Consider the following 24,982-nt stretch of genomic DNA (forward strand, 5'->3'; position numbering starts at 1 on the left):
CTTATGAAACTGATATATTCCTAGTTCTTATCATTTGCCAACATCCTACCTGGCTTTTTATCCCTAAGAGACAGAAGCTTCATTCATGCATGTATCCAGGATGGTTTAGGATATTTTTCTCCAACATATGAGAGCTCATCTAATCCACTGAAGTAATTAATAGTATTATCATGCAGGATTATTTACCAACATTTCATTAAGGAAGCTCACAGTGATGTTGATATGAAAACAAATGTATTTTTTCCACATCAAATAGCATACATTAATAATAACTCAGGACATAAACTATTCAGTATGACCAGACCCGGACTGAAATAACATCAGTAAATCACTAACATAATTGTAAAAACAGTAAATGCACAGTAAAAAATGGAAATGGCAGAAGGCCCTATATTTGCTGAAGTTGCTGTCATTCTGCAATTTGCAACAGACAGCTCCACTGTAAATAACACATTCACTGGTGGGGTCACTTGTCTCGACCTTAAGAACTCCTCAGAAATTACAATTTGAATCAAAACGATGGTTTTCTAAAGCAGCCATTTAAAGCAATCACTGATTCCTAGAACAGGCATAATAAATTGCTCACCCCCCAAACATCTCTCATTCTTAGAGGACACAACCAGAAAAAGCCTCAGATGTTCATGCAACATATTGGGTTTTCGGCATCGCGTTATCCTGTGGTGCTCTGCAATCAATTACTGTTATACCACCATCATTAATAATTTTCTTAATGAAAATGATTCTGTTGATCTCCGCTGTATTTTAATTATCAGAGTTAAGCATAATTACACTGCAGCTCTGAGCTGGCATGTGGACTCCTTTAGGGCGCAATTTTGTTTTAACACACTGATAATGTAATTTTACATTGTGTCAGTTTGTTTGGTTATTATCCAGTTGTACAATTCCACTGTATTCCTGATAACAGATAATAACCTTAGTACCTCCTATATCCTGAAGTCATTTAAAAAGCAATATTGGAATTCTGCGGCTAGCTAACTTAATCGCCTTATGATTTTATAATTCCTGCTGCTAAATATTTGGTTCGGGCACCCACCCTCTTTTAAGAATACTGTAAAACTCGACAACAGTTATACATTTTCTGTGAACTACAGAATGGTTAAATAAACACTTAAATATGAGCGCAAGTTTTTCTTTTTAAATGACTTTCTTATTTATATACCATTAGGTCCTTTAGGTAAAGTTAACCATGAACTTGTAGGCGAGTTGGGAAAACTGACTGCCATGTTAGACAAGGCTGTTTCAAAATTCTAGGAACATGCAACAGAGCCTCTATTTTAAGGTGGAAAATAGTCCAGACTTTTGCAAGGGTCCTTCTAATGAAAGATCTTTGTTTTTAACAGTTGATCAATTTAGTCAGTGTGCAGAAAGTTGCTCATCCAAGTTGGGTTATATTAGAATTACGGTCATTATTTCAACAGTACCTGGTATAGGACCCTGAACATAGTACACAATCAGTCAGGGCTTAACTGAATTAATTGCATGATTACATTTGTCCAAACAAGCGAAATCAGAACTTTGAAGATGGTCAGAGAATGATTTGGAGATTAGTTTTCTACATGACTTTAAATTGCTGTGGCCTCCGAAGCAATGGAGAAATTAGCATAAGGTACTGCTGTCACTGCTGTTTTAGTTCTGGAAAACTTTTTCTTAAAAACCAAACCACAGAGCCAGGAAAAAAAAGTTTCATTGATAAATATGCACGTAAATTCGTGAAGAAGACCAATAACCTACAATCTAGGCCTAGTAAATGGTATCATCAAAACTCTGCTAAATTGTATAATTGGGACTCAAGGTCAACACGCTTAAGATTGAATATCAATTTCATCACGTATGAGCTATATATCCTTGAACTATTTACTTACCTAAACCTGAGTTTACTCATCTGTAAAGTGGGAATAATTCTGCTTACATCATAATTTTCTTGTAGCGGTAAACCAGAAAACGTATGTAAAGTGTTTAAAACCATGCCTGGCATAGAATATGTGCTTAATAAATGGTAACTGCTATTGCTAGTTTTAATATTATCATCATTATTATCTTTATACTAGCATTTTACATATGACTTTCATTAAAAATACCATGTGCCCAAGGGAAAAAATATCTTTAGGCAAAGGCCTCTGGCCTCTGATTCTATAATGCAGTTCTCTGCAGATACTGTGGGTTCACAGGGACCAAATAGGATTTATGGAATTCTTGGCTATAAATCTGGTATCTGATGACCAGGTTTTCTCACACACTTGCTTGATACCAACATGGAGGGCTGGGTTCATTTCCTCTAAATTTGCCCTGACATATAACCAAAAGGGCAAACTGGACTGAGTATAAGATCATCAGCAATATAATATTTATAACATATGCAGTTATGCGTACGGGTGCATCTTCACAAAAATCCTATGAGATGGCCACTGCTATTTCATTGTTACAGCTGAAAAAATCAGGATTTAAAGAGCAAAAGTGGTTTGCCCAAGGTTCCACCTAAGCAACAGTTTTTTACAATGATATTGTGCTTTTATATAAAAAGAAATCTTCCATGGTTAAGGTGAGATTCAGGGTTAGCTGATACTTTTTCACTCTTTTTATTGACAATGTTTATTCTCTTCATCCAGATACCTAGAGAATGTGGCTGTTCTGAAATAACACTCCACGAAAACCCAAATAATTTAAGTTCTCCTCATTTGAAGTGAACTGAATGAATAAACTCACATGCAAGCGCTAAAGGTTTAATTTCGAATGTTCAAAAACGTGAAACTCGAAGTAACTTATTTACTTTTCACAAATGAGAATGGGCACCATACTGTGCAAATGCTATAAAAAATACAAAGATCTACAGAAAAGAGAAGAAGTTAATTTCCAATGCTCGACAGGCATTCATGGATTTTAGGAGTAAGTGGGCAGGTCTCTGCTCATCCTCCTCTCCAGCAGCCTCCCTTTAACTTCAGCATGGTGCTTTTTAGTATTTTTCCACTGGAGATAAGTAAATTAGAATTATCTGGAGTCTGCTGAGAATAATGGCAGAAACCAGACAACCCAACAAGTCTGGTCCATCAGTGTCTGGATGAGCTAATTACTTTCTGGAATGACAGGGGGTAGTTGAGGCAGGAAAAAAAAAGTACATCAGATTATAATATTAATGTGAAATAGTATACTTTTTTTTTTTTACTTTGATAAAACAGGATGATGGCAGCCTGTCAAATAGCACTAAGTGATGTAATTTGATAATAATTATTTGATGGACACCCTGGAAATGAAAATTTTATAATTACATTTAATTTTATTACTAGCCCACATTTAAAAATACTTCAAAAAGTAAGCATGTCTCTTAAATGGTAAGAGTTACATGCCATAAGAAAATATTATAAAAAATTTCACAGTTAAGGCATTTAAAAATGCTACATACATGCATTTTACATTCTATTTGTAAATAGGTACTAATATACTTTCAGATAGCCAGGCCCAATAAAGGTGATTTTGGCATAGAATTCATAAGTAGTTTAGGTTCTTAGCTAGAAAACAAAATAAGGCAATGCAATTTTGGCATCTGGAATTTACTTTTCATCTTCAGGGAGAGCTTTTTAGACATTAGGAGTAATGTGTTGCATCTGGGTACATGGATGTTAGCCCGTCAAGCAACCATTCTTTTCTGTCTGGAAGTAGCACTTTGGTTTCACTTGGGGAACTACTTCTCCTTTGTCTCAGTGGTTTACGTGGGGTTAGGTCTACAGATGATTGTAGTTTGTAAGGAAGAGTCATAGTGATGAATTGGTTCAAGGATTGGTATGTGATGTACCCCCAATAAAACCCAGAAAGGCTCTCTTTTCACTGGGATTGCTGTGCTTGTAGAATAAGTTTGGAGTTTCCCACCACTTGACAAGAACATTTCTGAGGATGAAACACACAAAGAAAGAAGAGGCAGAAGATAGAGACAGTCTGGGGACAAAGTGTGAACAACTGAATTAAACTGATCCTGAAGTTTAGAAGATCCCTGGATTCTCAGTTATATGGGCAGGTGAACTCCCCTACCCCCAATACACTCACGCACGCACGCTCACTCACACACACACACACACACACACACACACACACACACACTTACACTTTGATTATTTTTTGTATAAGCCAATTCCATTTGGAGTTCTATCATTTGAAAACAAAACAGCCCCAACTGATAAATAACATACACATTATGAAAATGTCTCACACATTACAGATGTTCAAGTCAATATGTACCTATTAAATCTAAGTCACCAAACCCTTCCAACTACAAAACTCTTTTGCTTTGAGAAGGCTTATCATACCCATAGCCTGTGAAGACAGAAGGCTTCAGAGCTCATGTGGTCCTGGTAGGAGGGATTCCTGGTGTCCTATTTTCCATGATGAGAACAATCGCTAGTATAATCCTAGAATACCGAGGTATTCACAGAACTTTGAGTGAACTATTCCCTTCCTCCAAAGGCAACCTGAATTCTAGGAATTAGCATCAGGCCTCTGAAGCCCATCTAGGAGATCAGAGTAGAGTCTACAGCAGAGTTTTCCCAAGTGTGTTAACCAGAGAACTAATTCCAATGTTCCAGTGGATGTCCACTGGTTGGAGGAAAAAAAAAATGCATACCATACAGCCAAACGAGTTACACAGGTTTTTATTTTGTCTTGTTTTACTACAGGACTTCTCAGAGCATTCATACCAGAAGGCCTTGTGAGTTTTCAAGAGGGGTCAAGATAGGCAATATTTGGTCCTGGGACTTTTCCTTTAATCTTAGGGTTATGTGAAGTGTACTTTGGTAAGTGCCATATTATAATAATACTCTGTGATTTCTGGACAGAAATGCTTCCGTAGTTTAAGAGAATTTATTCATCATGTAATAGTGTCAAGGGGAAAGGTAGAGTCACACAGTACAGAGAGTATAGGATTTGGAATTATCAAAACCTGGATTTAAATTTGGCTTCTCTGTTAGCTCTCCTGGGCCAGGGACAACCACACTACTGCTCTAAGTCACACACAATGTAGGTTGTGTAAAATGAGAAACACACTACTTATCTCATCTAGCTGCTTGAAAGCTTAATGCAGGGAGAACGTATTCTAATATGTACAACTCAGGCCCTCAATTAGACAGATGTGTGTTTGCATCCCACTTTAAACACTTAGTAGTTGAAACACTTTGCTGTACAGCAGAAATTAACACAACATTGTAAATCAACTATACCTCAATTAAAAAAAACAGCAACACTTAGTAGCTATGTGACCATGACAAATTACTTAATCTAGCTATGTCTCAATTTCATTTTTTGTAAAATTGGGTAGGATGTTAATTACCTAGTAGGAGGTATTAAATGATGATTAAATGAAATTATGCATATACAGTAGTTACTGCAGTTCTTGTTATTTGAATTGCAATGCCATCTGTTCTTGTAAGTTGAACAATATCGAGTTACCTTTTGTAGGTGAAAAACTACTGAATATTAGGAATTCATATTGTTCATCATCACAGTATGTGATGTGTCTATTATAGTTTCTAGCAACCATTCATCATTTGTTTATCTGGTCAACCAATCATTATTTACTCTGTGCTCTTTTTGTACAGGCAGCATGCCAGACCAAGGATAAAAAGATGGCTGAGACATAATCCTTGCCCTCAGTAAATATAGAGTAGATTGGAAAGGTAGGCAATAATACCTAACTTTTTACTACTCTTTTTTTTTTTTTTTGGCGGTACGCGGGCCTCTCACCGTTGTGGCCTCTCCCGTTGCGGAGCACAGGCTCCGGAAGCGCAGGCTCAGCGGCCATGGCTCACGGGCCCAGCCGCTCCGCGGCATGTGGGATCTTCCCGGACCGGGGCACGAACCCGTGTCCCCTGCATCGGCAGGCGGGCTCTCAACCACTGTGCCACCAGGAAAGCCCATACTACTCTTTTTTTGAAACATAAAATGATGATCATAAAACGAGGTTAAAAGAGCAATGAGAGGAGTGCAGAGAATTTGGTATGGGAGTACCAAGGAGAGGATTCAGAGGTGCTTAATAAAGGGTGGCTGTTATTATCCATGTACAAAGCTAGCACACAGTTGGGCTCAATCCATGCTTTATGAGTTAATTAATAAGCTTCTACAAATTACTCCAAAATCTTTACTGCCAAGAGGCTTAAGGTATATCTAACCATAATGCAAACACGTAAACATGTTCAAACTAACGTACTCCATTGAACATAGAATTACAATTTTGTTATAGTGTTTTTCCTTATGTAACAATATAATAATCATCTCTTCTAAAACAATACCCGATTTAAACATGTAATGGATTTGGATTATGATAGAATAGCTATCCTCTTGGTTCCTCCATATTATATTGCCATGATAGAGATAAGGTATTGTACAACAAAAATTTAGTCCCAGTCATTGATCCTACACTCCAAGCCATCTTTTGTAGTGTTTGCATTCTGAATGTGGACACTGGTAAGCTGGCTCACTATAATATTGCTTCCCATATTGATAGAACATAGTGACATATCCTGGGAAAATCTTACTTCCCTTCTAGTTAAAAGCTCCCACCAGCATACCACAGGTATTTGGTGTTTGAAAATAAGTGGGTATGAGACCAGCAGTTACAGAAGGAAAAGGAATATAATCAGATCCTGGTGTGCAGATTGTCTTTTTAGCTTGCAAATTCCCTCTTTCTGGTGTTTCAACTTTCAAAGGCTTATGGTAGTTTAAAGGCAATCCTCTTATAAGTGTACAAATTATAATGATTATAGGAACAAGTTGTAATTGTTTCTAGCAAGTTTTTAAGAGTCTTTGATGTCATGATTAGTGTTTTATATGTTAATATATTGATAGGGGTGCTTATTTGCTTGTTCCCTTGTATGCTTTTATGGTTTCTAGGTTCAATGTGCAAATACATCTTTGATCTCAGTAGGTCTATTTGGTTAAAAAGGAAAGCGAAAAGAAATTAAACATGAGAAGCACAAAGTTTTGCAATATTTACGAAGGAGTGAGATTAGGGATTTCACTGTAAAAGTACAGAGCTTGGGCCCAGAACTTGAATATGGAGAATAGTGCGGCAAACCACACCACACACGTGGAGGGGCCTGAGTTTGGGGGAGGCGGTCCCATGTTGTGTGTCCCGGAGCAGAGGTTCCTTTGCAGCCAGGGTGTAGCTGTTTGACGCAGTCTAGGTTGATGCCACACTGAGCAAATCAAAGGCAATGCTCTGCAAGCCATCGCTTCCTCTCTAGCATTTGCCTCCTGCCCTTCAGAAATCACCATGGGGAGGAATTCTCAGTCTTTGCAATGGCTTCCTTTTCAGCTATCCCCTCATCGTTTGTGATTTCAGGAAACTGGCTGGAATGCAGTGCCTTCTAGAACTCGCACCTTGACACCCTGACACGGACTGCCAAATTTCAAAAGGAATTTACTTTTCGATGGATGATGCCTAAGAGAGGAATCTGAGATTTCATCAAACCCGCTCTGAATAAAAGTAACAGCGAGGAAGGTACTAGTCAAGGCACTCCAATCCTCGGTTAGGTGAATGTGTATGGCGCTAAGTAATTAATGGTCTAACACATTTTGTTTTATGCTGTACAGGAAAAGAACAAAAAACAAACAAAAAATACCCAGTAGGCTTGCTGAAACTACAGGTTAGGGAGATTCATAAGGGAAAAAGGAAGAGAGAGGATCCCGTTTTACTTTGTACGCCCATTTCAGCTCATTTGGTTCTACTTTGCAACACTCAGATTTCAATACATCCAAAGCGAGAGGGAAATGATCTTGCACTTACCTTTGCTGTACACAATGCAGTTGTTTTTGTTGTCTTCCACTCCTTGCCAAGTCACATCCAGTAGCCACTTGGGACCAGCAGTCAGCACCATTGGGACCTGGGCCTTTGTCTTCTGTAGAAAGAATGATAACAAACGGATGCCATTTGCTTTTGTTGATTAAAAAGTTGAATAATAACTGTACTAATCATTTTATTTTTCCAAATAACTAAATCTCCTAAACCATAATCCAAGTCCTTATTCCCCTGTCTCATGATATCTTTTTAAGACGACAGAAGCTGTAAAGCTTGACTGCTTTCACTAATCTGAATGGTAGAATTATTATCAAGAATATTTTTTTTCTAAATGATACTGGATCAGATCTCCAAGATTAGACAGATCTCTTGCAGCTCTGAATTATAAAGAGAATGCAGATGACTTTCATTGCAAAGAGCAGAGTGTTTAGAAGTGAACTTTAGACACATTGTACTTTACTATCAACAGGATCTCACTATTTCCTGAAACAGACAGGAAAGAATTTAAAGAATCAGGATCCATTTCAAAGCTCTATCCTGAGCAACATTTATATTAGAGTAGAAATTTATTCTGAATGAATAATGAAATCCACCAACACCCTTTTCTAAGTATGGATATGTAGTCCCACTGAAACTGAAATAATATTAATGCTAATGACTCACCATACACTGTCTCCAAAAAGACTATAAAAGAGGAATTGGGAATAAATTCAGATGCAGAGCAACTAAAGCATGACATTCCTTGCTCTGAAAAGCATAGAAGCAGGGAGACAAGTGCTCTAGTTCTAACAAAATATTTTCAGTGTACATTTTAAACATAAGGCTCAAAAGGGTCATCATTTTAGGCCGTTTGGCACCCAAATTATTTGTCTTTAACTATGTTAAACATGGCAGGAAATAAACCAGGGAGGAAATAAGTAAGCCTTAGCAAGACTGGTGTTTCCCGATGAGTCAGAGTGAATTGGCATTCAGATGTTTATCATTCACCAGCCCACGTTCTGTATATCAACTATCATGAAACCACAACACAGAGCACAATACAAGGGTCTCAAGGTAATTTTTGAACTGAATTTTCACCTAGATATGATCCTGCCGAAGAGATCCCAGCCCATTCTGGGACTTTCCCACATGTTATGTGCTATCACAAATTTCCCAAATTGGCATTAGCAGGTATCCACTTGAGGAGTTCTATGTACTCTGGCCATTTCAAATCTCTCAGGAATCCAGAAACCTCGTTTCACTGGCCAAATGACGACACTGATAGTGCATGAGACACAGATCTATTGATACTGCAAAGCCATATTAAAAGCTATGCATAAAATCAATGCTAACCCATTTTTGATGTATCAATTATATTGTAAGAGGTAAAACTACCATAAAATATACTACTTAATGGAAAAAATCAACCATGACAGACAAATTAAAAATAAGTCTAAAAAAATACTTCAAATATTAAAATAGAGGAGGCGGTAAACCAGATCAACCATAAGAAATACTAGCATACTGATTTTTCATATTCATACTTTAATTCATTTTAAAGTCTTTAATTTTTCAACTATGTGTCTTAATATTTGGAAAGTAAAACCATGAAAAACAGTTATCTGAAAGCCCTGGGGGAAGAAAGTAATTTTATATTATAATTTTTTAAAACAATCTAGACAAAGTGTTATCAAGTTATCCCTCTGGTTATTAGTCTAAGTCAGGGGTCCGCAATCCCCGGGCTGCAGATAGGTACTGTCTGCTGCCTGTTAGGAACCGGGTCGCACAGCGGGCGGTGAGTGGTGGGCTAGCGAGCGAAGCTTCATCTGCCATTCCCCATCACTTGCATTACTGCCTGAACCATTCCCATCCCCGCCACCCCGGGAAAAAATTGTCTTCCACGAAACTGGTCCTTGGTGCCAGAAAGGTTGGGGGACCGCTGGGCTAAGTGACGATTTTGTTTTTCCATTTTCAAAATAGAATTTGAGAACAAGTCAGATTCTTCAATCTGAAATGATAGCGGCCCATATCCAATTAAATCATAGGTCTTAATTATGCATATTTCAGCTCCTTTTACTACTAGAGAAGCAGGTAAGTCCATATATCAGGGTCAGCAGGTCTCCAAGCAGTAAGCAGAGCTAGTCATGGGAGAGACTCCACCATTTCGATAAACCTGCGCACGGGGGATTTAGTGGGGTTATTTGTAACATCTGCTCTCTTCTGATCTTAAATAACAGACTTCAACAACAGGCATCTGGCTCATTTCTACTGTATTCTCTTATTTCATGAGAAAGACATGCATCTTAAATTATTTAATCTTTATACCCAAAGTTCTTAAAGCCACATGGATTTCTACACAGTAAAGCAGCTTTTACAATTTTCCATAGATAATATGAAAAATAAACATTGATCACAAATTCTTTAGGGAATCTTTACTGTAAAGTAAATCAATTGGTTTGCCAGTACCACAATCTTCCATTAATTTTACAAAGGAACCTGCTGGTCCAGTCTTGTGCTGGGTGCTAGGAATAGGAGGAGGTCTTTTTCGGTGAAGGACACAGATACATTAAAAAAAAAAGTTTACTATAAGGCAAAGAGTAGCAGGTAGGGAGTGCAAAGTCATGTGTAAATTGTTTTGGGGTCAATGAAGGGCGAGAAACTCCTGTCCTGCGGCTTCTGGGACGGTATCATGCAGGAAGTGACTTTCAGGCAGGATCTTGAAGGAGAGACAGGAAGCATTTGCAATTGCTAGTAATGGTCTGGGCGAAGTCTGAGCAGTGTATAAGAGTGGTAGGTACAGGAAATAGTGAGTAGTTCTGGGATTCTTTGGTTTCAGTTCTTATATAAAGTCTTTAGAGCTGTTCTTCATATACAGAAAGCACCAGATAACAGTTACCTGTCATCACTGGAATCATCATTGATACTATTATTATCACTACCTATAAGTGGAAGGGCCATAACAGCATATGTGTCTAGAAAAGCAGGTTAGAATCAGATCTTGAAGGACCTCTTCATATTAAGCAAAACCTTTTTGTGCTTAAACCTCTAAGCAGAAAAAAGACAGTAAAGATGTTTTTAATCAGGAAGAATAAGGTTGCTACTATTGCTGCTACTTGTGCTAAATCCCTTACTTATTTAGACCTCATATATTTTCAGACAAAGATATTGCAACTTAAAGATTAAATAATTTCTTTTAGGTCAAATAGCTGGCAGAAGACAGAGCCCATATTTACATTTAGCTCTGTTTCCAAACACTACCGCTCCTAGGGTGACCAACCGTCTGGGTTTTCCTGAGACTGAAGGGCTTCCCAGGATGCTGGATTTCAGTGCTAAAACTGGAAAGTCCTGGGCAAACTCAGATGACTTGTCCACCTCTGCACCTCCTACTATAAAACAGTATTAGTGGTTTACATCTATTGAATACTTGCAAAACGTTGGGTGTTAAGTACTTCTCCTGAATTATCCTTTTTGATTTTTACAACTCCAGGAGTCCTAGGCATTAACATTTTCTCCATTTTGTACATAAGCAAATTAAGATTTAGAGGATTTGACTTTGTGGCACAAATAAAAATAGTTATTTAATATCTTTCCTTAATGGTAAGTTAGGCATTATACCTTTTAAAACTTTGGCAAACATTTATTATGCCTGGGCCCAAGTAGAATCTGACTTTTCAAGAAACTGAATTGAAAGGAAAACAATTTCTTTGACTCTAAATCAATAAGGCAAAAGCAAAAATGTAGCAAAGACTTGGTGAAAGCTATACCCAAGCTGTAAAGAATAAGTAGATAAAAAAATCTCAAGGGACCAGTTATTACAGTTTTGAGGAGGTAAGTCAATTTCTTTCTGAAGAAGTCAACTTTTGTAGAGATTGACTGCCTTCAAAGAAGATTACCAAGTGTGAGAAGGAAGGAGTTAGCCAGGATTATATGAAATCTACACTCCAGCAAAATCCATGAATAGAAAATAACAATAATATCCACACTGATCATTAGGTTTACTTTCCCATGTCTCTCTCTATCATAAGGATTCATACAAGTCTAGAATGTTAAGAGCCAGAAGCAACTTCAAAGTTCAGTGAGTTTAATTCACTAATTTGACAAATGAAGAAAGTAAGGCCAAAATGTTTATCTAGCATCCTACAGAGGTAGCATACAGTTGATACAACATGTTGGGAAAAGAGAATGGATGTAAAAGGTATGATAGAAAAATGGTCCCCCCAAAATATCCACACCGTAACCCCTTGGCATCTGTGAATATGTTATTTTACTTGGTAAAAGGGATTTGAAGAACATGCTTAAGGTTTAGGGCTACGACATGGTGAGAGGAGCCTAGATTATCCACATGGGCCCAATCTAAGCACGAGTTCCTAAAAGTAGAAGGGAAAGGCAAAACAGTAGGGCAAAGAAATCTGACATGAAATAGATTCCACCTGCCTTTGCTGCCTTTGAAGATGGCACACTGCAGCCATGAAGTGAGTGTGCTGGGCGCTAGAAACTGGGCCTCAGTTACAGGAAGTGAGGAAAACAGGGATTTCAGTTCTGCAACCTCAAGGAACTAAATTCTGCCAATAACTTGAATAAGCAGGAAATAGATTCTCCCCTACATCCTCTAGAAAGGAATGCATCCTGCCGACAAATTGATTTTAGTCTGGTGATACCCATACTAGACTTCTGATATATAGAGCTTTAATATAATACATTTGTGTTGTTTTAAGCCACCAAGTTTTTGGCCATTTGTTTTGGTGGCAATAGAAAACTAATACAAAAAACATTCAGATTTACTGACTTACAGTTTAAAAAATGACTTAATTTCCTTATCAAATGTGCTCAGAAGTGAAACAACTTTCCCTTATTGGAATAACACCAAATATACATTGTTATTCCACAATCATCAGATATATTTAATGTTCTTGCCTTAAAGTATGAGAAAATACACAGTGGTGACTAACAATTCCGCCTCTATAACTGGGCATTTAAAACATTTTATGATTCACTATTAACCTTACAGTTGAAGTGTGGTAGAAAGGACATTACTAACTCCTTGGAACCAGATGATCTAGGTTGGAATCCCGATATGTGCTACTGGCAGGCTCTGAGACTGGAAAATCACTTAAACTTGAGCATTCTGAACTTCAGGATACACATCTGTAAAATGGGGATAATGATTACTACCTCAAGGCTGTCTTATGAAGCGACCAGCACAGTGTTTCGTACACCACAGATGCACTTCAAACTTTTGCTGAATATCTACATGAATAAATGAATTAAAAATGTGCAAAGAGCGTTTCTGGAATCCCTATTTCTCAGGCACTGGTAATGTTTGTAGGGATTAGGATAGAAGTCAAGACAAAAAGTCTTTATGATCCAGTTTAAAGATGGTGGTAGTCATTAAAGCTGTTGATCAATTATTTCCAACTCTCCACTTTCCAGGTCTCTTTCAAAGTTACGTATGGGAATATGACATCACTTCACCGATGAAACTGAATAAGAAGGAACTCACGTCACTTTTACACAGAAGCGATAAGACCAATGGACTCACCATCTTTCCTTGTGTTTGCTGAATTGACCGTCAAGCATGGAAAGGAGGAACAACTCCTAACTACAGTGGCCATGTAGCATGAGAAAGAAAGAGACTGTTTTAACGTAAAAAACTGTTACAATATTAGGGTTGCTTACAACCTCAGCAAAACCTAGCTCATCCTCACTTATACAAAGGTTTTCTTCGTTTTCGTTGGTTTGTTTGTTTGTTTTTCTGTATTGAAATAATCCATGGGTTTTTACAGGTTAAAGTTTGTACTTTATATCTAGGCAGTCTCGTTCAGCCATAAATCAATTCAAGGTATATAACAGAAGCCTGAACTTCAGTGAAGTTGGAATGTTTTAAAAAGAAATAGCGTGCACTTTTGAGGCTCCCCATTGTAAGTTTAAAAAAATCTGTACTCCTGGACACTGTTTGAACCCAGAGTTTCACGCTTAGACAGTCTACAACTAGACAAACTTGACAAGGACAAAATGGGTCAAAAGTGTCAATTCTTAGGAATAATTAGAATCATCTAATGTGGATAAAAGAGGTCAAACTAGCATCCACTTCTCACTAACCTCTGGAGTTACTGGAGCGACAAAGGAGGGAGCCTTCAGTAAATGTTTACACTCAAGCCAAAAGGTTACCGGGGCTAAAAGCAGGCAGCCCAAAGGCAAAGAATAGAGTGTAGTTCCAACCCAAGGGGCTGGTGACATAGTGCTGTCTTAGGGATTCCAAATCTTGCTGGAAATATTTGTTGAACATTTCCAAACTGAGGCTTACTTACAAAGAGCTAGAAGTCTTAGGAAAATCTGACCTATGAAAAGAGCCTGACATTACAGTCTTTAAAAAAAAAAAAAACAACAAACACCCAGAAGTGGCATTTGATGGAAACATTGGCCTCCACTGACTTTAGTTTGGAAACATAACAAAATTTCATGAGAGAATCTCAAGCCAGTGCCATGAGACGTACTTTGACACTGCTGAAAATTCTCCTGGTGTGTTGCTTCCATAACTTGGTAATAGGCGAAATGGGTTGGGCCTGTTGGACAAAATTCATAACTGTTTTAACAATTCATAGCTGTTTCTATTCTCTCAGCTATAAAAACGTATTTGATATTAGGCATTGAAGAATTTCCAAATTACTGTAGACATTAGATTAATATAATTAGTACCAGAAAAACACATATATATATATTACTGGCCCTTAGCAATTAGATGCCACCACCATTGCCAATCTCTCCCAGCTGAATTATTCTCTACATCTAAATGGAAAAGAAAAAAAATGATACCGTATGTGATTTGACCTTGTACTACCACAGGGAAAATTTTACACAGTAAAAGTTTCAGTTAATGTATCCAAGCAGTTCTTCACACTGGAATTAAATTCAAATTCAATCTGACAATTGTGAAAACATTGTATCCCTGTCCTTTTAACTGTGTGAAGTCTCTAGTGGCAGTGAGCTTGAATTTAAAAATTCCCTTCACCAACAGCCTGTTCTAGAGTCATAATAACTTAATATTTTGGACTACCTGGAGTGGGGAGAAATGTTAAGTGATAATTTAAGGCCCTCCACAATTGTATTTTCAGTAATTCTGGGCATGGCATATAGCCTCAACATTACTGATTTGACTAGAGCTATAAAACTTTTAGTATGATGATTTCCACCTAATAAAATTGTGCTTTTTACTAAACATCCTTAAAAAGTTATTCAGGACACCACATGAATGTTTGAGCTTGATGCTACCGAGGTAAAGAATTTTTTTTCTTTCAGAAAATAAGAGTATCACTTTAAACTACACAAACAGAATCACTGTACTCCATGTGGCACCAAAGGGTTCAAGTTATTTGTGTGGTGATACAGAACAAGCTTCTCAGCTATAACACCTGAATATTCTTCATGACTAATTAATGCCAGACATCAGTCAATATGACTAAGTATGTCATGGGCTTCCATTAAAATCATATGCTTCCATTTAAAATAGAATAAAATGGCCACTGAGCTACATTGGGATGTCCCTTGAGTGAGAAATGCAGTCTTCCTTTTCTTTTTCTTTTTATGAAAACAAGGTGTGTGTGTGTGTGTGTGTGTGTGTGTGTGTGTGTGTGTTGTAGAAACAGATTTAAACAAGTAACTTTAAGAATTTTCAAACTCATACCAAGTATCTTATCTACAGTTACTGTTTAAGGAACAACAAAACAACTTAGTAAAAGATTATCTAACTTGCATTGCTTGAAAAAATGCTAGACACATTTTCAAACTCAAGCTCAAAGAAATTAAGAATACCTTCAATTAGAAAATATATAAAAAGTCTAAATGGCAAGGACATCAGTACTGTGCTATTATAAGAACCACTACACTATACCATTAGGCACAGAACAGATTTATGAATGGAAATCCCAGGAAGGTTTCATTAGAATAGTGTTTTTCTTGAGCACAGTTCTACAAAATATCATTTGAGGACAGCACAAGAGTGAAATTCCAGAGAACTTCAGCTAACAAATGTCTTCAAGTTCACTGTGGTATGTGGGATCTCAAACACGATAAGAGACTTTTCAAAAACAAAATGAGTGTGAAATAAAATGATAGAATTCTTGGCTACTATATCCATACTCCTTATGTCAAAGACAGTTTTATCTCTATGAACCAAAAATTTAAATAATCATTATCTCTGAGGTATATTTGCTTTTAGTTCTCGAAATGGTTGAAACACATTATCTTAACATGAGTCACTGCTTAAATGTAGAAATCTTAGTATAAGAAATAATGATCTTTTAGGAAAGGGAACACAAATAGTTCCACATATACAGGTCATTAAAACAATCTCTTAACTTCCAAATAAAAAATTCATTGCATGATATTTAGAATAATATAAAATCATTATTTAAGAGTACTCATACTAAAGATATAGATATTTCATTTTTCAAATGGGAAAAATCTTTAAATGAGTAATAAACATTTCAGTTATCCAGATATTTATTATACTTTCATTTTCAAAAAAAGAATAGACTCATTTCTCTTTCCCTTTTGCCAACTTCACTCCCACAGTCTCATCTGTTCTCCACATACATTTGGCTCCAAAGAGGAACTACTCCCTCCAAGCTGGCAGCCATTAACTTCAACCTTTTATTTTATACGGCTCTGAAAGTCACAGAGTGTTTAAGGAGTGTTGTTTTGCTCCTGGCAGAATTTCTGGGCTTGCACTTAGTGCAATGTGCAGAAGAGTGTCAGCGCTGAAACCTTGGGAAGGGAAAAGTAAATTGCTCTAGAGTAGCCCTCCTCACATGAGGCTGTCACAGAAACCTGGGCAGGGTTCAGGGATCTGGAAAGCCGTGGTCCCAGCTGGGTGACCTGGGGCCAATCACTTAACCTCTCCAGGTCTCATCTTCCTCTTCTGTAAGATGATCTCATATGTCCTTACAGCTTGACAATAATATCATTATAAGCCTTCCTACTATAGAATTTCTGTCAAGTCTAAACTCAAATCTCAAGTGTGGAGGAGACAATAAATATGAAAATTCAACACACTGGGTTTATACTTAACTTCAGGAAATGCTACTATTTTTATTGGTGAGACAGTAAATGAAGCCATTCTAATTTATTTTATTTGGGTATTTTAATACCAAAGAAGATGGTGTGGACAAAGAAAGCGGTGTGGTCAAAATAAAAATGTTTGTATAAAGAATCTAGAGAGTATGCAATAGATATATAGACACATTCAACTATCAATGGCCTATTTACATTAAAAGGTGGTAAATTCTATTCAGCAGTCTCTTTTTGATAATTACCCAAAGGCATTCTGTGGAAGACAGAGAAAGCTCTATCCTGCACAAAGTCATCCTCAGATACTGAGATATGTGTGTTCCTTATGCTTTAATCCACTGCAATCTTCCAGCCACCTTTAAGACTGTCTCATTATTCCTGTTTTAGCCAATCTTAAGGCAAAAAAACCCCCCAAAAGGCATTCTTTATATTAAGAATATAATAAAATTAAAAATGTATATATAAAGGTTTCTTTCTCTTTCATGATTTGCACCCTTATTTCCCTCTATGACCATAAATTATTAAGAACTCACCTCTGTTTTTAACTTAAAATTATACCTGATATTCTGAGATTTGAAAGTGATGGAAAGGGTCTATGGCAAGACTGGAAGAATAAGAACAAGGAACATTTCGCCCTCCAAAGAGGAAGAAAAAAAGATGAGATTGTTGAACTATACACTAAGCGCTGTGATAAATATAGTACCCTTTGGGAAGGCAGATTTTTGTGAGACAAGTTATTGAAAGTTGGGTGCAAAAAATTAAAAGCTTGGCAGACTAGTTGGCAGAAGTGTGAAGGTGCTACTGAGTCAAATCGAACAAAGCTTATCTAATCCCTGAGACTCTTTAATAACACAAATATTACAAACACTTAAATTAAGTATCTAAAGTAAGACTGAAATCCAGAGTGGATTTCAATATTTTTTTTTTTTTTTACAAACCAACAGATGCAGAAGGACCATACTACTTCCCCTCTTTCAGAGAATAAAAGTCAAGGGCTCACCACTAGGGGCTGGCCCTCCATTCTGGAATCAGCTGCCTTGCTTTCCATGGGGGACAAACAATGAGAAGAGAACCCCAAGCAATGAAACAGATTCAGCTCTATATGCTCCCAATCCAGGGGACCTTTGTTCAGTATGAAGTCAGCATGGGGCAACTAAAGGAGCATGCGATGAAGTCAGAACCAAATGAGATAAACCTTCATTAATACTGCCCCTGGACACATTTCTCAAACCATGCTCTTTATAAAAGGAGTAGAAATGTGAATAAAAGCACAAATGTGCATGTTTTGAGAACAAACACTAGGATAAATTCTGCATTTAGTTGTGTGTGAATGATATTAAAGCTTGCAACAAGTTGGCTTACGTTGTTCAGATATGTTTTTTGCCACATAAATGATATAACGTTATGTATAAACGTATTCCAGTTATTAATAACTGATCAGCATTAATAAAATCTCTCTCTGTACCATTTCTATTTTGAGAGACTTAGGTTATTCTGCTTTTAAAATAATCACTTTATACTTTATTAGAAATTAAGTATATTCATTATTCATTCAATAAACAGTTAAAAATATCTATGATTTATATAGAAAACTCTAAGAATAAAGAGATAAAAAGATGAGTTTCATTTCCTCTAGATGCTCACAATGCATCAATATTAAAAATATCTAAATGATATACACACAGATTATTTAAATCAATATTAATAATCAAGCTCATTATATTTTAAGTATATGCCTCATGCATTTGGAAATTGCAATGCATATTTGATGGTCCATGACCAAACAAAAGCATAGCAATAGATGAGAAGTGGTTAACAGACACATATTAAGGGATCTCCATGAGAATTTAGGATTATACCTTAATTTTAAAGTTTAAAAACACTAAAGCTGGGCTTCCCTGGTGGCGCAGTGGTTGAGAGTCCGCCTGCCGATGCAGGGGACACGGGTTCGAGCCCCGGTCCGGGAAGATCCCACTCGCCGCGGAGCGGCTGGGCCCGTGAGCCACGGCCGCTGAGCCTGCGCATCCGGAGCCTGTGCTCCACAACGGGAGAGGCCACGACAGTGAGAGGCCCGCGTACCACAAACAAACAAACAAACAAAAAAACACTAAAGCTTTCTCCAACATGGATGGAAAGTCTATAAAATATGGCATATGTTTTTAAAAATTACATCTAAAACCTAATCATAAAGTCTTTTACATACATATTTAGGATTAAGCCATGCACTTCCATTTCTATCAAACATCAGTTTACTATACACACATTTAATTATTATTACTGCTAAAGTATATCATACGCATATACTGAAAAGATACATTGAAAAATATTTCAAAATTGGAAATATTTGGGGGAAGGTAGCCAAGATAAATTATCTATACACTATTTTAAATGTTTACTCATTATCTTGCTTAATATGCTTGATGAGTATTAAGTAAACCACCTCTTGATGTTTTAAAAACTTGTATTTTGGTGCCAGCTGATTGAGTTCAAATTGCATCTCCAACACCTAGTAGCTGTACGACCTTGGGCAAATTACTTAACTCCTGTGTCTCGGTTTCTTCATCTCTAAAATAAGTATAATAGAAGTATTTATGTTATAGATTATTTTGAGGATGAAATGAGTTAATGTATGTAACAGGCTTAAGGAAGTACTGGTATGTTATTCTATGCAAGTGTTTGGCTAATGTTTCTAATACTGCTAAAGAAATATGTTTCCATAGAAATGCAGAATTCCCAGTAAAACAAGAATTTTGGCTGGGTGGAAAAGTGACACATTGCCCTAATGTATGATTTGTAACATTTTGTTAGGCATTAACTATGTGCTAAAATTCTAGGTGTTAACATTAATTTATAAATTAATTTTTCACAACAATTTTATGAGAAAAGTATCATTATGACCATTTTGAATAAGCAAACTGAGACTCTAAAATGTTAAACAACTTTTTCATATTCACATGGCTCAAAACTGCCTTAATCATAAACTGCCTTCTATTTTCCTCTTAGCAAATCTATAAGAAACTAAATTCTTTCCATGGTGTTAAAGCAATAAGAATCTTCTTAGGAATTGTGTTAAATATCAGTTCTTTATACCCATGAAAGCTAGTTTAAATGATCTTCCATGAGTCAGCGGTTAGCAGTTTCTGTTTTACATTATGCATGATTCCTAGCTGCACTTTGTATAAACTAATTGCATGGTGCCTCATTAATAATCTTCAGAGTTTTTTGAGCTGTGAAATTTATAGCTTTGTAGTGAATTATTTCTCACATTTGCACAGTTTGGGGTCTTGAAAGTCTAGTTGAGATACTAAATACCAATATCAGGTATAGAGTAGGTATAAGGGGAATAGAATTTAACATAGTGTAGTTAGGATATAAAAAAAGAGTGAAAAGCAGGTAATACTTTTCAATATTCTTAATTTTATGGCTGCAGATATTTTTATACCTGTAGAAATGGTTACAGCTTAGAATGGATAAAAATTAGCCTCTATAAAAGTTTCCAATCATAAGCAGAATTCATGATGAGATCCAAGATGTCGTTAGGCTAAAATTCACTCAATTCAGCATTGATTGGGCAAGAGCAAATGAAGAACAGATGCTCGTGGTGCTCAACTGGTCAGGAGACATAGTAGGGCCTCATCACAGTACTTTATGGTGAGGCATCAGCATGCAATCTGGGCTGCAAGGTAGTACAGCTGTCCTTCATGCCTGGTAGGTCAATTCCACTCTTTAGAACCTCTGGATGCAGCGACTTAAGGAATCTAAACTGCCTTGTGAGGTCTTGGCTCACTGATGGAGGATTCTCCACTTAAAGAAATATCTCTGTCTGGGTTTAGTTAGCACATTCCTCAGCTTAAATTGGTACTGTTCACAGGTAGAAGGGATCAAAACACAGAGCAGTTTAATCGGCCAGGAAAAGTTCAAGGTCAAACTGGGAAGTCAAAAAGAAGCCTCAGGGAAAAGCACTGGGTGGAAATATTGTAGAGGTGGAAAAAGGGGTAGTTCTTTTGACCCAGTGGGTCTGAAACCAAAGAGTTCAATTGTAATTCAAATATGATTTATGGCATACTCGCGACAGCGTTCTTCTACAACGTGATGAGCACGATGAGGAAAAGAAGCAGAAACTTCAGTTTGTATACTTATGAATTTAACAGAGAGGAAAGTTAACACGGTGTCTAAAAGCATGGACTCTAGAGTCGGATTGCTTAAATTTAAATCCAACCTTTGCTACTCATCTATGGTGTGATCTTGATCAAGTAGCTCCACTTCTCTGTGCATCAGTTTCCTTATCTGTGAAATGGGAATAATAATACCTCATGGGGCTGTTGTGAAGACGAAATAAATTAATACTTATAAATCACTTAGACTGATACTTGACAAATACTAATGGTGTTCATTTATAATTATTATGAACATGGATTCGAGAAAATGGGGAAAATTTAAGAAATAAATATCTGTGCCTATTTAATTTATTCTATCCAGACATCAACAGAATGATCTCTGTATCACAGATATAAATGTGTAAGAGATTTTACTACTTTGATGAATCATTTTACTTTTTATCCACTTAATAGATTGGCTAGTGGGCAGATAACTTCACTACTTCTAGCACAATGAAAATATTTTAATGGCAATTCAATATTAGTGGAATAAAATCTTACCTCACATGATGAAAAGCTCTACTTATTGGTTAAAATAAGTAAATAAAATAATTTATTCTGTTTAAATTATTCCAAATTTCCTACCTATAGCTTTTATTAATACTCACGAGATCTAAAACTGTGCTTATAGGGCATTTGGGAAATGGTTTGAAAAAGTTCTGGAAATTGAGTTCCTAATTATGCCATTCCTCTGCCTTGGGCTCTAAACTGGGAATCCTGAGTTAGTCCATATGCTGGAACAAAGCCTTAAATGTAAATACCATAATCTGAAGTACTCATTTGATTTTTTAATATGTTGTCTCATTTGTCTTTTACAACCAAACCAACTAAACGCAAAGCAAAATCCCGCATGATTACAAAGACCATGACCTTTTCCTTAGTAGTTCCTATTTCATGCTAGTTGTATATATTTTTTAAAAAATGACCTGAGAATTCACTAAACGTAAGTTTGGTTCAAAGTTTGTAACTAAGTGGTTGGATTACCTTAGTCAAAATACATCACTTTCATGAGCCCCTTTCTTCATTTGTGAAGGGAAAGACCAGGACTCCCAAACTCGTAGGGGACCTCTGGCTCTAGAATTTAATGTACTCTAAATAGAAGAAACTCATGAAACAGACTCGTCTAGTCTTGTCTAGACTTGTCAGTCTCTTAAAATCTATGCTCTCCTTTCTTGATGTTAAAAACACATTTATGAAAAAAGAAAACACATTTACGGTCTCCTTTAATATTTAGACATTTAAACAAGCATGGGGATTATAACTGTGTCAAAGAAATGACACACTGGTGCCCCATCCTCTAGGAACAAAGATATAATCCCTTCAACAAAAACATATACTTTCATGTGTACTCTTTTTTTTTTTTTTTTTTTTTTTTGTGGTATGCGGGCCTCCCTCTGCTGTGGCCTCTTCCGTCGCGGAGCACAGGCTCCGGACGCGCAGGCCCAGCGGCCACGGCCCACGGGCCCAGCCGCTCCGCGGCATGTGGGATCCTCCCAGACCGGGGCGCGAACCCGGTTCCCCTGCATCGGCAGGCGGACGCGCAACCACTGCGCCACCAGGGAAGCCCCTCATGTGTACTCTTGATGAAGTTCCTTTCCCATTACTTTGAGAATCAAAAAACAATGTCACTAATTCACACTGAAGTAGATTTTCCCTAATTCAACTCTGCAGAAAGAGAAAGCTAAACTAGAAACTCAGATGGAGTTTGCTCTGCCCCTTGACTCATGCAGAGCAAAAATGCCTTAATTTACTTCTCTGTCTTCCCTGTCTTTTGAGACTGTACCCCTAGATAGCACAATAGCTTGAGTATATATTTCCATGGTGCGCTATTACTGACCAAACCGAGTTCTAGTTTCTGAAGACCAAGGCAAAAGAGTTTTTTACCAAATGACATTTGTTACTATCCTTCACAGTGGTGTAAAAAGCATCCTGCTACCATAGCCACTCAATGAATACTTTACAATGTAAGATACACAGACCAGCTTCCTTTTGGCTAAAACCATACTATTCTACCACTGACAGAAGAAAGTTTGGTGGTTTTGCACTAGACCAGTTTAAGCTACACTAAAGTAAACTCAATGATAAGGTCAGTGGATGGTAAAATCTCAAGCACCAGAAATGATATTATGTCTTTACTTATTACATATAATACTAAATGTGGATTGTAAATAAACTGGAGACTTTAAAAAATCCTTCCCATTTAATTACTGTGAATAGACTAAACATACAAAACCAAACCAAATTATCTTGTAGTTTTCCCATCTTAAAAGCAAAGATTTGGGGGGGTGGGTGGGAAGGAGAAAGGGCAGAGAGTGAAATTAGTGATAAAAACGAAGGGTCCAGTGGGAGTGGTGCATATAGACTCCGCGTTCCAATAAGACTCAACAAACAGCTCTGATCAGAATCTAAGTGATGGGAAACAGCCTGTAGCTTCGAGATTAGCTGCTTCACACTATTTCTGAGTTAAGCCAGCACAAGCAACATCATGAATGCATAATTATAATTATGCATTTGAGTATGCATAATGATCTTAAAATCGGTAAACAAAGAAAAGGCATCAGAATTCCTCAGTTATTTTAGGTATACTGTTACAGAAGACAAAATATGACTCAGATTTTAAAGAGGGGTGACTCTTAGTGGAACTTAGTAGGATGAAATTTGCAAACTTGGGGAAGTCACTGATGAACCAGTATTTCTTCAAAAGTCCCTTTTAGGAAATTCCACATGAACAAGTTTAGTCAAAGAAATGCAATACAGTATTTCAAACACATGAAGCAAACACTCAGGAATGCCCATATTTAACATACCAAGGCTTAGAGACAAATAATAATAAGGTAATATCTTGGACTTCTGATATTGTCTTATAAAATAACATGTGTCCCTGGAATTGTTTGGAAAATATAATGAACTGTGATTGGCTAATATAAAACAGGTAAAAGAACTGAAAGATGCAGTGGAGAGAATTAACCACAAGTGGGGAATTTTTTAAAAAATTGTTAGAGTCCCCAAATCTAACCACAAGAAGGTCTAACCTGAGTGTGTCCAGTTTTGATGTAAAATCATTTCCTTTCAGCTTCCAAAAAGGAAGATGGAACTCCACTTTTAGGGTAATATTCCTTCAACTTTGAAAGGCAGTTATGGCATGTATTAGCTTCCTATTTTTCAGAAGGAATTATTTGATATTCTGGAACCCTAATCTTTTTCTCACGGTACTATTTTTACTGCTTTTCTCTGGAACTTGGCCAAGGTCTCCTCATTCCTCTTAAGAGAGCCTCAAACTGAATACTCCTATCTTAACAAGGGTGTCGATAAACCTGGAAGTTAATGGGTCCTACGAGGACCTAGTCCATGCATGGGGTTAGAGGCTAAGGATGCTTTGGAGAGTGTTTACTCTTCTTCAATGAGATCAAAAAATGATGTCAAAAGCTATCTGGACCTCCTCTCACCTTTTACTTTCTTCTTGCCCTTCCTTCCCACCAAAATTCAGAGAAACTATTCAATATTCTTTATCAAAGTTGTCTTTTCATTTTTCTGAGTATCATGTTTATCATTTTCTTCACCTAAAATTTTTGTATCCTTAAATCCACCAGCTTTTGACCCAAACTGTTTTGACATTTACTCCAATAATAATTATTCATATTGTTCATAACCATCTTCTCCAGTGTTCTTTTGTTTCCCCACTCCTCCCCCATCTTTCCCCTTCCCTTTCCACTCCTTCCCTAACCATGTCCCCCCCATCTCTCTCTCCCCTTCCACTAGGGTTTACTTTGTCCAAATAGAACATTTTGTAGCATGGTAACATCATTACTCACCTCAGTCATCATTTGCCTGTGTTGACAACTGAACAATCAGTTGAAAATCTCAACTTAAATCATATAATCTGCTATTTGGTCTGTACATTAATTTTTAGTACATATATGGTTTTGACTGCTGAAATCAACTTAATTCTACTTCAGTCAAACCAGCAGAAACGTACTGATGA

The 24,982-nt window shown here is 36.9% G+C and overlaps 1 protein-coding gene across 1 annotated transcript in view; it reads right to left on the bottom strand.

The window, feature by feature from the left end:
* The window catches only part of ZFPM2 (zinc finger protein, FOG family member 2), a 478,247-nt gene that overhangs the window by 152,726 nt on the left and 300,539 nt on the right, over positions 1-24,982 (bottom strand). Inside the window, exon 5 of the mRNA XM_028500479.2 lies at positions 7,787-7,898. Coding sequence (XP_028356280.1) covers positions 7,787-7,898 — 112 coding nt within the window. The remainder of the gene's footprint in view (positions 1-7,786; positions 7,899-24,982) is intronic.

Source organism: Physeter macrocephalus, chromosome 15, assembly GCF_002837175.3.
Source record: "Physeter macrocephalus isolate SW-GA chromosome 15, ASM283717v5, whole genome shotgun sequence".
NCBI classification, from domain to species: domain Eukaryota; kingdom Metazoa; phylum Chordata; class Mammalia; order Artiodactyla; family Physeteridae; genus Physeter; species Physeter macrocephalus.